At 42.3% G+C, this 14,800-nt stretch overlaps 1 protein-coding gene across 5 annotated transcripts in view; it reads left to right on the forward strand.

The window, feature by feature from the left end:
* DHX35 (DEAH-box helicase 35) overlaps positions 1-14,800 on the forward strand; it is a 63,279-nt gene that overhangs the window by 44,352 nt on the left and 4,127 nt on the right. For 2 of the 5 annotated variants that reach the window (XM_036322760.1, XM_036322763.1), the window contains 8 exons: positions 2,331-2,426; positions 4,233-4,327; positions 5,977-6,054; positions 7,616-7,745; positions 10,297-10,378; positions 12,312-12,383; positions 12,975-13,086; positions 14,029-14,376. In XM_036322760.1, the coding sequence (XP_036178653.1) occupies positions 2,331-2,426; positions 4,233-4,327; positions 5,977-6,054; positions 7,616-7,745; positions 10,297-10,378; positions 12,312-12,383; positions 12,975-13,086; positions 14,029-14,271 (908 nt within the window). In that variant the 3' untranslated portion in view covers positions 14,272-14,376. Of the gene's footprint in view, positions 1-2,330; positions 2,427-4,232; positions 4,328-5,976; positions 6,055-7,615; positions 7,746-10,296; positions 10,379-12,311; positions 12,384-12,974; positions 13,087-14,028; positions 14,378-14,800 lie in introns of those variants that run through there. The other 3 variants (XR_004970013.1, XM_036322762.1, XM_036322761.1) reach the window with 2 other exon arrangements.

Raw genomic sequence — 14,800 nt, forward strand, 5'->3', positions numbered from 1 at the left:
TGTCACCTAAATTCACCACCTCAGGAAATACGTATTTTTTCCTGTGAATATTGCCCCAAGTTAATATAATATCCATTTTGGTAGTATGTTTCAGTGGAGGTTTTAGCTTATTTTTTTTGCTTTTAACATCTTTATTGAGGTGTAAGTTACCCATTTAAAATGTACAATTCAATGGTTTTCAGTATATTCACAATGTTGTGCAACCATTGCCACAAGTTTAGAATATTTAGAAAATTTTTATCACTCCAGAAAGAAATCTGTACCCATCAGCACTCACTCCTCATTCCCTCTCCGCTCCTCCTCCCAGGGTGGGTCCTGCTAATCTACTTTCTTTGTCTATAGATTTGCCTATTCTGGACATTTCATATGAATGGAATCATATAATATGTGGTCTTTTGTGATTGGCTTCTTTCATTCAGCATGTTTTCAGGATTCGTCTGTTTTGGAGCACATATTAATACTTTATTTCTTTTTATTGCTAAATAATATTCCATTGTATGGATATACCACACATTTTTCTTATTTACTCATCAGTTGATGGACATTTGGGTTGGTTTCCTCATTTTGGCTAATATACATAATGCTGCTATAAACATTCGTATACAAGTTTTTGATGGACATCTCACCAACAATGTATGGTGGTTTCCAATTTCTTCACATAATAAAAAGTTGCTAATACTTGTTATTATCTTTCGTATTATAGCCATCCTAATGGATAGGAAGTGGTATCTTGGGTTTTGGTTTGCATTTCCCTAATGACTAGTGGTGTTGGGCACCTTTATTGGCTACTTGTATATCTTCTTTGGAGAAATGTTTGCCCATGTTTAATTTTGGGGAATTGTCATTTTATTATTGAGTTGGAGGAGTTCTTTATATAGTGTGGGTACACGTTTCTTCTCAGGCCTGTGATTTATAAATATTTCTCCCATTCTGTGGGTTGGCTTTTCACTTTATTTTTTTCTTCCTTCCTTCTTAAGTATATTTCCATTGATTTCAGAGAGCAAGGGAAAGGAAGAGATAGAAACATCAATGATGAGAGAGAATCATTGATTGGCTGCCTCCTTCACATCCCCCACTGGGGATCGAGCCCACAACCCGGGCATGTGTCCCCGACTGGAATCGAACCTGGGACCCTTCAGTCCAAAGATCGACGCTCCATCCACTGAGCCAAACCAGCCAGGGCTGGCTTTTCACTTTTTTGCAGTACAAAAGTTTTACGTTTTGTTTGTTTGTTAATCCTCACTGGAGAATATTTTTTTCCATTGATTTTTAGAGAGAATGGCATGGAGGGAAGGAGGGGGGTGGGTGGTGTAATAGGAACTTGAAAGCAAGGTTTCCTGGATTATCTGTAATGGGGATGGGAGAACGTTGAATGCATAGAAGTTTTTCATTTGGACTAATTTTCCTTCAATCAGCATGACATTTAAAATATTTTCTATTTCTTCATGGCCCTAAATTAACTGGAAAAGATAGAGGGAAACACCCAACTTAATTTAGTTTCAAGCGGAATTATCACCTTTAAAGAATCATTTGTTTTAATGCTACATCTTGGGACTAGTCTAAACAATAGTCTACATTGTGGGCATTCAGTTTCTGGATATTGGCCAGTGGCAAAGAGGCAAAGAGGGATGTGGGGAATTGAAGGAGTCTGCCTGCCTGGCTCAGTAGACTGCCCAGGAAGCAGCTGGACAGACAGCTCTGGTGTTGGCACCAGAGAGAGACCTGGGCAGGTGTTTAGATTCATAATCATGGCCTGTAATTGCTCACATAGTAAGGGAAGAACGGAGGGCATGGAATGTCATCCTGGGACATCTACCATGGGACATGGAAGAAGATCCAGAGGTGACAGGGAGTAGCAGGAGCGGTGGCAGAGCAGCAGGAGGGGGGAGGGGGTACTGGGAGCCGGGGAAGAGTGCTTCCAAGGAGCTGTCTACAGAGTCAAAGGCTGCTGCAGACCCTCCGGAAGCGCCCTTTGTATTTCGCACTATGTGGTTGTTGGGCCCTTGGAAAGAGCAGTCTGTGGAGAATATGGGACCAGAATGAGCCTGCTGTGGGCAAGGAGCGAGAGGGAGCAAGAGGAGGCTGCAGGGCCATTTCCTTATAATGAAGTCCTTGAATAGAAGTCATGGGAAGTATCAGTTTTTTAAATTAAATATTCAGGAACTGAAAGCAGATCTTTTCTTGTAATGTAATGGTGCTCAGGTGTCAGATTGAGTGTGGTAGTGCATGATTCATCCTTTGGATACCTTTTTTCAGCATACATCATCTTTAACAACTGTATGTCTTTCAACACAGTGGTACATGCCTTCTGATGGCTGTTCTCATGGCAGGTCTGGACAAAGACTGTCGACTAACTGAACCACTTGGCATGAGAATAGCAGAGTTTCCTTTGAATCCCATGTTTGCAAAAATGCTGCTTGAATCAGGTGGGTGGAGACCAACGGTTCTCATTGATTTTATTTTGTCTGTCAGAGGAGTTATTTCCCTGGATTCTGTGTACCCTGGGGAAGAGGGTACAATATACTTAGGGGAGTGAAGGAGCTATTGATTAACGCTGTTGGGTTTGGGGTATGTTGCTAACTTGTGATTCAGTGTCAGTCTTTATTAATTCAGTAAGCACTTCTGTTTGTTTCTCATGAGCCTAGCACGAATACCTTTAGAATTTTTTTTTAAACAGGGATGTTACTGTGGTAAAAAAATACATAACAAAATTTACCATTTCAACCATTTTTTAAGTGTACAGTTCTGTGGGGCATTAAGTACATTCACATTGTTGTTGAACCATCACCACTATTAATTTCCAGAACTTTTTAATCTTTTTAAAATGAAACCCTGTACCTACTAGACACTAACTCCCCATTCTCTCCTCCTCCCCAGACCTTGCAAATACCATTCTACTTCTTGTTTCTGATTTTAGAAACCTCATATAAGTAGAATCATACAATATTTGTTCTTTTGTGGCTGGCCTTTTTCACTTGGTATGTCTTCAAGGTTCATCCATATTGTAGCACATGTCAATATGTCCCCTCCTTTTTAAGGCTGAATAATATTCCATTGTATGTATTGATCACATTTCGTTTGCCCATTTATCTGTTGATGGACACTTAGGGAGCTTCCACCTTTGCTATTGTGAAGAATGCTAGGAACATGGGTGTACAGATATCTGCTCAAGTCCCTGCTTTCACTTATTTTGGGTATATATTTAGAGTGGAATTGCTGGAATATCTAATAATTCTATGTTTAAGTTTTTGAGGAATTACCATACCATTTTCCACAGCGGCTACACCATTTCATATTTCCCTCACTAACGCACAAGGGTTCCAACTTCTCTGACATCTTCAGACTTCTGTGAGGATATGAATTAAGGGATAAAAGTGTATCATCTAAAGATCTTCTCATACTTAGAAACCAAAATCATCTAGAGAGCATAGTTTTCTCGGCCTGGGAAAGTAAATAAATGTTTTCTTAATTTTATCTAACTTTTACATTAATTGGCAATCTACAAAGTTGTATGTCAAACTAAGCATGGTGAAAGTTAACTATAATTGTGTTTTGGAAAACCACGTGACCTTAGCCTTACATTTAGCAGCAGGTTTCTAAGTTTGGAGTTGGGGAGTGTGCCACTCATGAGGCCGGGAGCTGGGGGGCAGTGGGACAGGCAGTGCAGTTCGCCCTCACTGTCTATGTCTTGGAGGGCTGATTGCTGCAGACTCTGGTCCCAGGTGCCAGCAGAGCAGCAGTAGCTGCAGCCCACAGAGTGCTTCCCTGGTCCAGTTTTCCAGGTGCCAGAGCCTTACTGACAGACAGGCCACCTCAGAGAAGGGTCCAGGAGCAGAGAAACAGCAGAAGGGACACAACCATGTATTCCCTGACCCCTTCCTCTCTCCGGCTTTCTGCCAGAATTCTAGGCGTCCACATAAGAGAGCTGGGAGCAGATGTAGAGCCAACCTGTCCTCAGTGGTGGGGCCAGTCCCGCTCCCCATGGCTCACAGGGAGTGTAACACTCTCCGTGTTACAGCTGCAGAGTTAATGAGCACCTCCAGGCATCAGGCCAGGTGTAGGACATTCCATTTGGCAGGGCGAAGCGTTTATGAATTATAAACTTTAAAAATCAAGCTATATATGGATATATCTTAGTTTGCAGTGTGGTACAAGGAAAACATCAGAAAATGTCTTTCACTTCTTGTTGACACATTGCATGTTTGAAATCAAAGGTGCTTTGTGTTTTATAGGAAATTTCGGCTGTTCTCAGGAAATTCTCAGCATTGCAGCCATGATGCAGATCCAGAATATCTTTGTGGTCCCCCCTAACCAGAAGTCTCAGGCAGTAAGTCCAGTGTTCTTTCTAAGCTGTTCATACCAGTCTTTTTTACTTTGGGCTTTCCTTATTAAAACGACTAAGAACTGCTGACAGTCGAGCTGTGCAAATCCCAGTTTGCATTTGAGTGTTTGCTGTGTGCCTGACATGTGCATTATTTCATTTTATCTTCACCGTAAACCACGAGGTAGATGCTGTTATAATCATTTTTAGAGATGGAGCCACAGGAAAGTTAGGTGACTCACTCATGGTTGCACAGCCAGGGTGGAGTTGCCTTGCACAGTCCAGAGCCGCAAGTCTTAACCATTGTCCTACTGACTTTCCCGTAAGGAAATTTGTCCTTTAGGCTGTTCTGGGAGCAAATGAGTGGGCACATTAGTGACGAAAGGCACAGCAGGGTGATTCTGATCATGTTGGAAACAAGCCACGGAAATGACAAGGCCCTGCCTGAGGCCCAGGCACCATTGACTGAAAGCATGAATGTTGGAAAGACTGTGAAGGAAAGTTGTGATACTGAGAGCACCATGCAGGTGAGGCATACGATGAAGGCAGGTCAGTGATGCGTTCAAAGTTGGCTGCTGTTGGAAGAGCCAGAGAAGCGGCAGCCTTCTGCACGGAGAGGCTGCCTTTGGATGTGTAGTTGGGAGGAGAGACCTTCCTTGTGGATTCTTGTCATCTTCCCTGACAGTCATATAACCACAGATTACGAAGTTTTCCTGCCTCCATGCCCAGGTGGTTTTGTCTGTTTTCTCCATTTTCTGTTTATTTGCTTCTCTATTAGCCTTTTTAACAATCCTACCTCAGGATAGGCAAACTCATTTTCAGGATGAAGAAACAGAAGTTCTGATCATTCTGTCTAAAATTACAACATATTCCTCCTCCCCCTTTATATACCATCCCCTGCTTTATTTTTTCCCTCTAATACTTCTTACCACCTAGTATACAAAATATTTTGCTTGTTTATTATATTTTTCTCACCACCATATTATTTGCTGTTATATCCCAAATTCATAAAACGGTGCCTAGCCTATAGTAGGTGCTTAGTAAATATATGTTATTGAATGAATGGAAGGAAGAAGGAAGATTAATTATGTGGTATTTGATACAAGGAGAAAATTCTGAAGTGAATAAGTATGAGTGTACTTGTACTTATATTGTATATGCTGCTCCTTGAACCCATGGGAGCAGATGGCATTGCCCAGGATGTTACAGAAGGAAAAATTTAGGGATGGGTTCTGAGTGGTAGCCTAGACACATGAGTGTCTACCATGTGCCAGACAGTTGGCCCCTGCCTGGAGCTTACATTCCATTAGTTGCTGGGAAGAGTTCTGAAAGAGATGATATTGCCTGCACAGAGGAGGAGAGAGACAGGAGCACTAGTATTTATCTAATAACTGTACTGGGAACTTCATAGTGAATTATCTCAGTTACTCAGCAAGCTTGGTAGATAGGCTTCATATCCTGATGTTATAGATAAGGAAATTAAGGCCGAGAAAGGTTAAGTCACCAATCTGAGGTCTTTCGGGAAATGGCGGGGCTAGAATGGTGCAAACCAGGTCTTTCTGGATCTACAAGCCATGAGCCATTCATTGTATGTTACCTCCCAGTACGAGAAGCTCACAGGAGCCAACCTCTAAGTGTTTCTTTTTTCTTTCCAGATTCGAGCGCACCGAAAATTTGCTGTGGAGGAAGGTGATCATCTCACTATGCTCAACGTGTACGAGGCATTTATCAAAGTAAGCACGGCCACTGCTTGAAAGGCCCCCTCCACACACCTGTTCACTCTGGAGCCAGGAGTCCAGAAGTTCCATTCATAAAGGAATGGCCAGGAGACCTCTTCACTTTCCTGTTAGATATGGCCAGTACTTCTAATCTATGGGTTGGCCCCTGCCTGAGACTGTGATGCAGTTTTGCTGAAAGAACACAGGAATCTTGCTCCTTTCTGCCTAGAGTCGAGGCCTGTAGCAGCAAGCTGCCCGCTAGGCCCTCCTCGCCCCTCTCCCCTCACTCTGTCTCTCACCACCCAGTGTTGCTGCACAACACTGCCAGCATTTGAATAGGAACTTCTGTGGCATTTCCTGGAAATAATTAGTGAGGCGAGGTGTCCCTGTAGGTTTAGTTGACTCTTCAGAGCTGTTTATGTGAGTTTGAGACTGCACACAGCCACCTCTTCTCAGCAGCAGACAAGCTTATGGGAAGACATTTATGTGAGGATCCATGTACATTCACGTACCCGACCTGTATTTAGCCTTAGGTGATGTTCATTTTTATTATTCTTAATATTCTGTAGAAGTAAGAATATTTAAGTAAGCAAATAATATAGCTTAAAGTTATCACTAAAAATTTCTAAAAAGAGAGATCTAAAGATGATGAAGGCAATGAAAATAGAAACCTCTCATATAAAGGAAAGGATGGATATAAGGGGGGATGAGATATTTCAGATTTTCAATATCTTTCATTCGTTTTTTAAATACTTTTTTAGCAGAAGAGAAACACTAACTTTTTATGTTAGCGATCTGAAGGGAGATTATTCAGTTTTCAGAAAAAAACTGATCTCTTACTGAGATTGTTAATCATGGATTAAATCAGTTCAGATTTGTTTGTATATGTGCAGTATATCATCCCCAACCTAAAGCTCCCCCTGCCAGTGGAATGCAGTAACAGGTCTTCATTGTGTTATTCTGTGGTCGCTTTCTGGGAAATCTTCTGTGTTTTCATTTTCTTATTTAAAACGCTTTCCTCCCTGGCTTATACTATAATTTCCAAGGTACATTCCCATGGCAATAATTGATCTAAGATATAATGATCATTCTTTAGAATTAAGAATTAAGTTCTGTTGATAGAAAAATTGTACTTTCAGGACAAATAGGAATTTGGAAATTATTTCTGAATTGGCAAGTGTCATTGCTTGCCTGCAGTCCCATAAAATGATAAGTTCAAGCACTGCCAACAAAGGAAGGAACGTTGATTTACAAAGAACTGTAGGGAAGTGATTCTGTTTGGTAGTTTGCCACTCACGTAGGAAGGTATTTAAGATTGTCATTAAGATTGACAACTCTGCTTGTCATTAAGTTCTCATTTGCCCTTTAAGCAGAGAGTGAGATTAAAGAGCAGTCAGATGGTGAGCTTGCCAGCCTCTCAACATCTGGCCCAAAAAAGGGCCAGTTGCGGTCTGAAGATCTTGTCCCACTGAGTGAGCAAGTGCAGGAAGAGAAAATGAGGATCTTCACAGTCTAGCTGTGGTCAAGAACCTGTCTATGGTTTCCTCACTCTCCCCCCTTCTGGATTATTCTGTAGCACAACAAGAACTCTCAGTGGTGTCAGGAACATTTCCTGAATTACAAGGGTCTTGTCAGAGCTGCGACAGTAAGAGAACAGTTGAAAAAGCTTCTTGTCAAGTTTCAAGTGCCCAAGAAATCGAGTGAAGGTAAGAATAAGCTGCTACTGCTGGTGATGTTCCTTTCTTTGCTCGGTGTAGCTGCACTGTTAGGGTTCTCATGCTGGGTGTAGTTTGAGGCTGTGCAGTGTGTTCTGGACCTGTGTCGATGAAAAGCTGTGTGTAAAAGTAGCATATTTTTTCTAAGGAGGTTCATTTTTATGTCCGAGGGTTATTGCTAAAAAATTTTCATAAGCCTTGAGAACACTTAAGAATCATTAACCTGCCTAGCCGGTTTGGCTCAGTGGATAGAGCATGGCCTGTGAACTGAAAGGTCCCAGGTTCGATTCCGGTCAAGGGCACATGCCCAGGTTGTGGGCTCGATCCCCAGTAGAGGATGTGCAGGAGGCAGCCGATCCATGATTCTTCTCTCATCATGGATGTTTCCATCTTTCTCTCCCTCTTCCTTCCTCTCTGAAATTGATAAAAATATATTTAAAAAACAAACAAACCGCCGAAGCCGGTTTGGCTCAGTGGATAGAGCGTCGGCCTGCAGACTGAAGGGTCCCAGGTTCGATTCTGGTCAAGGGCATGTACCTGGGTTGCGGGCACATCCCCAGTGGGAGATGTGCAGGAGGCAGCTGATCGATGTTTCTCTCTCATCGATGTTTCTAACTCTCTATCTCTCTCCCTTCCTCTCTGTAAAAAATCAATAAAATATATTAAAAAACAAACAACAACAACAACAAAAAAAAACCACAAATGTATTATTAAAAAAAAAAAAAGAATCATTAACCTTTAGATCATTGCACATTATATAGTTAATTTTCCCCTGGAGGCTTTGTAAGAAGAATTACTTTTAAGTGGACAGTACTTATGGCTATGACATATAAGTTACATTTTACTTTCAAATACAGTATTTTTAAAGCAAGTGCTGTGTGTTTAACCTGGGCCATCACCAGGATGAGACGGAAGTGCTGTGTAAGGCACAGTCTCTGGCCTCTGGAGTGGCAGTGACTACCATGAAGTGGGGACACACTGGGTTACATTACACTGTGACAGAGGTCCTACAGTTCTCTCAGTCTCCCACTCTGCGAGGTGTGGGAATTATTACCCAAACTTTATATTACAGATGAGATGTCAAGTCCTGGGGAGAAGTTAAGTTCAGGATGACACAATTGGTTACAGCAGGGGAGGTCTGTGTGTGGCTCAGAAGCTACACTTCTGAGGAAGTGACGCGTGCACTCCTCCATTCAGCAGTTGTCTTTTGAATACCTACAGTGTGCCCGGCACTCTGGGGGTCTACTCTCAGCACCCTTAGTACTTCCCTGTAATGGGCCAGGCAGTGTCCGGAGTGTTTTCATATATTAATTCCTTTAATGTGCACAACAATCCAGTTGTTACCTCCATTTTATGGATGAGAAAAATGAGGCCAGGAGGCAGCGAGTGTCTTGGGGATTGAGTGCCTGTCACCTAGCAGAGAGGTTGCAGTCTTCTGCGTCTGTGTTTCTTAACCTATTTTTCGTGATCAACCCCTCTCCCGAGAGAAAAGTTACATTACATTCTTCCTAATGAGAGAAATTAAACACTAAGGAATAAGATTTTGTAGGGAAGAATTGAACTTTGAGGGCCTTAAGTACTGTACTATCCAAGATTTCCTCCCACTTGGTCCCCAAGAACCATTTTTTCACCCCTTTTGTTCTACATGGAAATGTCTCATGGCCAGTTGGAAACAAGGGCTTGCTTCTCGGATCAGATTGTGGTTAGAGGTATAAATTTGAGATTCATCAATTCTGTGCTAAAAAGAAGAGGTACTTTTTTGTCAAAACATTGCTGGTAAAAATGCAGTGAAACTGATATTCTCATTCACTGTTGATTTTGTAAATTATACTACCTTTTTGTGTACTTATTTATCAACAAACTGTATTTCATTGAATCTAAATGCCATTATGAATAAGGCATGCCATTATTTTATGTGCCACTAAGGAAGAAAAATGATGCTACCAATTATAATTATAAAATGCTGTCCTGATTTCAGTGAGTTAAAGTATAAAAAAAGAGTGAGTCTTAGAATTGATGAAATATGGTATGTCAGTAGACACATAAATGACACTGTTTGCACAAAAACTTGGGATGTATCCTTTGGGAATCATCTAATAAATGGAAGTCTTTATCCTTGGAGGATGTTTACTGTAGCAATACAGACACCCATTAAAATGGAATTTGAAAATTGAAGAATTACACACTGTAGCTTATAACCACAGAAATAATGTAGTGTGTGTATCCCAGTTTGTGTCTTGTGAGAAGAGCATCATTCCCACAAGCTGCTCTCCTAGAAAGGAGTTCCTGAGGTCACTGGCCAGCCAGCGGAGTGCTCTCTGAAGTTCTGGTGCCCAGCCTTGGTCTGGGCATCTGTGGCCCAGGAGGGTTTGGGTCCCAGGTTAAAGGCACAGCACAGTTCAGCATGTTTCCCTCAGCAGCCATTGCAGGTTGCCAGGTGGTTCGAAGCAGCCTGGGGTGGGGCCTTGCGGCACAGGTGTGAGCACACAGAGTATACAGAGGCGAGGGTCTTATCCATCATTCTGTTGGCTGCTTTGTGTAGGTGATCCAGATCCGGTTCTGAGGTGCATCGTTTCGGGATTCTTTGCCAATGCCGCAAGATTTCATTCTACTGGAGCTTATAGGTAACATGATACTTTATGAAGTCATTTATTAAAGGAGAAATCTTTAAAATGTCCAAACCACATAGAAAGCTGATGTACAGAAAAAGGAGAGAAACTAAAGGATTTTCTCTTATTTATATTGTGCTTCTATCCAAAGGTGAGTTGTTAGCTATATAGCTTTAAGCAAAGTCTCTTAACTTTATGGAAATGATTCTCAAATATTCAGTCCACATGTTGTAGAAGGATGATAATTTACAAGTCAGGAGGCTGTCACATTTCCATTCCAATAGCAGAATACTAGGACTAGAAAGAACCATTGAAGATGCTCTGCTAGAGGAGTTTCTTTTGTCACTGGGTAGCTCAGATAATTTTAGAGAATTGCAGGATTGAAGCCACCACTTACCCCGGTGCATTGTGGCCGCATTGGGGTCTTTGGATGTTGGCCAGTGTTTCTTCACGTGCTGGACCTGCCCCCCCACTACAGACTGCAGCCTGTGCTTCGAGGCAAAGAATATCACTGGTGGTTGATGCCCACCTAACAGCCTTTAGTATATTAAAATATAGTAAAAGTTAATGTATAGCTTAACTTTTCTTCTCCAAACTAAATCATTCCACTTTGAATTGTTCCTTTTAGTCTGTCTTTCCTCTCAGCTCATTTTGGTCTCATAACTTCTCTGTAGCCCGTTTAAAGTGCGGCGACCATAACGATCTGTTACTTAATAAGGGAGCAGTCAAAAGGCTTTCTCCCCAGCTCTTCTTTGGGTTCCCTTCATATATTAGTTTGTCATTTCAGTCCTGTTACCTTGAGGTCAGCTGTGATACCCTGGATACTGGGCTTTATTAACAAGTCCAGGGTTGCATTGAACCCCCCCCCCCCCGCCCGACCCCCCTTTTTCATTTTTGGAAACCAAGTCTCCATCTAGTATCAGTTTGAACCTAAGTATAGCACTTTACATTTATCTCCGCTATGTTCTTTTTGCCACTCCAGGCCAAGTAGTCTAGTTTGTCAGTATCATGATTCTTTGCCCATCACAGGAGCTCCTCTCCCAACGCTGAGCTGTCCATGTTGGAGGCAATGCTGAGAGGCCTATGAGCCTCTCCAGTGAGCACCATTACTTTGTTGTCACCTTGATTGCCCCGTTCTCCTCAGCCGTATTAATTAGCAATTTCTAGTAGCATTTCAAAAAAATTCTCCAGTGTCCTCAACAAAAATATGGGTTATAGAGGAGGCTTCACAGTCCTGAGTCCCTTTGTGACGAAGTTCAGTGTCGGTCAGCTCAGACTACCTGGTAGGACAGCTAGGACCCCAGGTGCTGGAGGGGAGCTCGGTCCTGGTGCTTGAAACACTTGCCTAACACACAGATCCCTGGCACCCACAGAAACTGTGGTTATGGTTCAGGCAGTGACATCCTAATCTATGAATGTGTGAATGCTCCCTTGTGATTGGATCTTATTGATAGTTGTGTGCTCAGTAAGTTTTTTTTAATTAAATTGAGTCAAATCTGAGTTGGAATTTGAAATATTTTCTCAGCAAAATGGATACTTCAATATTGAGCTTTCTTGTTTCCTTATTATCTCCCCCATAGTCTTTAGTATTTAGCTTTGTTTAATAGAAATAATAATTTATATTATTTGTTTCCAAGGAAATTATTTTGAAAGAAAACCTACAAATGACAAACATAAGCTTTGGCAGAGCCATATATTTCTAAACTTTTTTTCTGAATGTCCACGTGTTGCTTTTCTTTTCTTCTTTTGTTTGCATGATTTATTCTTGACTCCTGGGGTGGCAGTGGGGGAGGTGCCTTTGATGGACATAAGAGAAGATGGAAAGAATAGTTGTGTTCCTGTGAAGTACAATCTGCATGCATTTTTAATAATATTAAACACGTCTCTCAGAGAGTCTTGCTGTAAGTATTTATAATGTGCTCCAGATAAAATTCTTCTGTTTTACAAGGACCATCCGTGACGATCATGAACTACACATCCACCCTGCGTCAGTCCTCTATGCAGAGAAGCCCCCTCGCTGGTAAGCCACCCTCTTGCTTCTTAGCCTTTAATGTGTCGAAGGAGAGGCCCAGTTCTGTTCATCTCTGGGCCCCTATTGCCTGGCACAGCACCTGGGACAGGCGCCCGGGACACTTTGCTATTGACTTTGTTATCCTGGGTCGTTTATGGAATTTCTGCTCTATCAGAGAGCCCCTTAAGCAAATGGTGATGGTCCTGTACTCACTCATCCATTCAGCAAACATATGAAACCCTGCACTGAGCACAGCTGTGTGGAGATGAATTCAGGTCCAGGTGAATTTAGTTATCTTGGAGAGACAGACACCACAGATTTCAGTGTCTTAGGAGAAGGACTTTGATAGAGGGGTGCATGAAGAGTTGAGGTTGGCACCTCCTGTACCAAGGAGAGTCAGGGATGGCTGAGATGTTTCATAAATCATGTAGGACCTAAGTCTCATCTGTGAAACGGACACATTCTTACTCACAGTGCATTTGTGAATGTAGTGCCTGGCACATAGGATACACACCTAGTAAAGGTGATCAGTTCTAATGGTGATTTCTGACTCTCATCAGAAGATATAGGAAATTAGCTCATGTTTCTTTCCTGTTTCAGGGTTATCTACAATGAAGTTATACAAACCTCCAAGTATTATATGAGAGATGTCACTGCTATTGAATCTGCTTGGCTGTTGGAGCTGGCTCCACACTTTTATCAACAAGGAACGGTAGGAATGAACAGAGTCTGTCCCCCAAAATTGCCTGTTAACCTGCCTCTTCATATTTTTAGACACACACTTATTCCCCAATTCACTGCCTGAAATTATCCCCCTAATAGCATGTAAGGTGAAATGGCCATTACCATATCCTCTGACCATTCTGGGTAAAGTACTTGGTTATAGTTTACTTTCAGTGAGGCTTGATTTTAGTCTTTAGTAGGACTGGTCTAAAGTAGCCATACTCCCATGACATGATGACTCTTTGATGTCTCAACTGAATGCCTAGGGTATTTAATGAGGTCTTTGCACTGTGGTCAGAACTCCAGTGTCTCCACACTGTCCAGACCTCCAGACTCTCCCAGTCAGCTCACAACTCCCAACCACTTTTGTTGGCCAGCCTTATTGAATCTCGGCTTGTACATGTGCAGCTTAGTACTTAGCCAAAGACTCAAGGGTGGCCCCATGGAGATTTCTGGAGCTGTTCCCTTTCTTATGACCTGGTCCGTGAATTCCAGCTGTCTCAGGCTTCCTGGACTCTTCTCACCTGTCTCCTCTGTCCCTCCCGCACACTGTCCTCTATTTAGGATGTACATACTTCTGTGTGCCAGGGTTTGCAGAGCCAGGCAGAGACCTGGGGTGAACATGGAGCTCACCTTGAGTTCCTCCTTCTGCAGGATTATAGCCCTGTGCGGTCTGTTGCCCAGCGCCTGAAAACATTTGCATCGGATATTTTATCTGGTTCTTACCATCATTTACCTCAGACGGAAAGTCCAAAACCTGTAACTTCATCAGGGTTATACCAGACTGCAGTGTTTTTAACCCAAAATTGGTACATTTAAAAATTCGGAGATTTCACATTAAATGTAGATTACAGGTTCCTTTTTTTTTTTTTAATCTGTATTGTTGAAAGTATTACATATGTCCCCTTTTTCCCTCATTGACCTCTCCCAGCCTGCCCCGCCCCCTCACCCCAGGCCTTCACTCCCCTATTGCCTGTGTCCATGGAGAGATGCAAATCAAAATGAGGTCCCACCTCAGGTTTCTCTTGAAAGCAGAAGTATCTGCCTACATGGAGCTTGGGTGTCTGCGTGGCAGCAACAACAGGGCCTGAAGAAGGACGGCCTGCCAGGAAGGACCCTCCAGGCATCACAGCGCAGCCCTGGCTTCCCTTGTTCAGCTCCCGGGAACATCTGAGATGTGACCCTGTAAATCAGTGGTTCTCAACCTGTGGGTCGCGACCTCTTTGGGGGTTGAACGACCCTTTCACAGGGGTCGCCTAAGACCACCGGAGAACACATAGATAATTACATATTGTTTCTGTGATTAATCACTGCTTTAATTATGTTCAATTTGTAACAATGAAAATACATCCTGCATATCAGATATTTACATTACGATTCATAACAGTAGCAACATTACAGTTATGAAGTAGCAACGAAAATAATTTTATGGTTGGGTGCTGGGAGCCGGTCCATACTTGCTGTTTCAAGGGACCTGGCATATATGGCATACTGTTCTTAATATGTTTGCTCACCTTCTGGCACTATGTGTTTTAACCAAGGTCTCTGAGAAAGGTTGTTTCCCCAGGTAGGGATTTTCCCCTGAAGTTAGGGAGGGAATAAAACCTCTTAACTAAGTGCCAGGTGGGTAATTAATCACTTTAATTACGAATAATCATGCTTAAGCTACATAATCTTTACTCCCTGGAATGGAGATAAGAAAC

The sequence above is a fragment of the Myotis myotis genome, unplaced genomic scaffold, assembly GCF_014108235.1.
Source record: "Myotis myotis isolate mMyoMyo1 unplaced genomic scaffold, mMyoMyo1.p scaffold_m19_p_9, whole genome shotgun sequence".
Taxonomy (NCBI): domain Eukaryota; kingdom Metazoa; phylum Chordata; class Mammalia; order Chiroptera; family Vespertilionidae; genus Myotis; species Myotis myotis.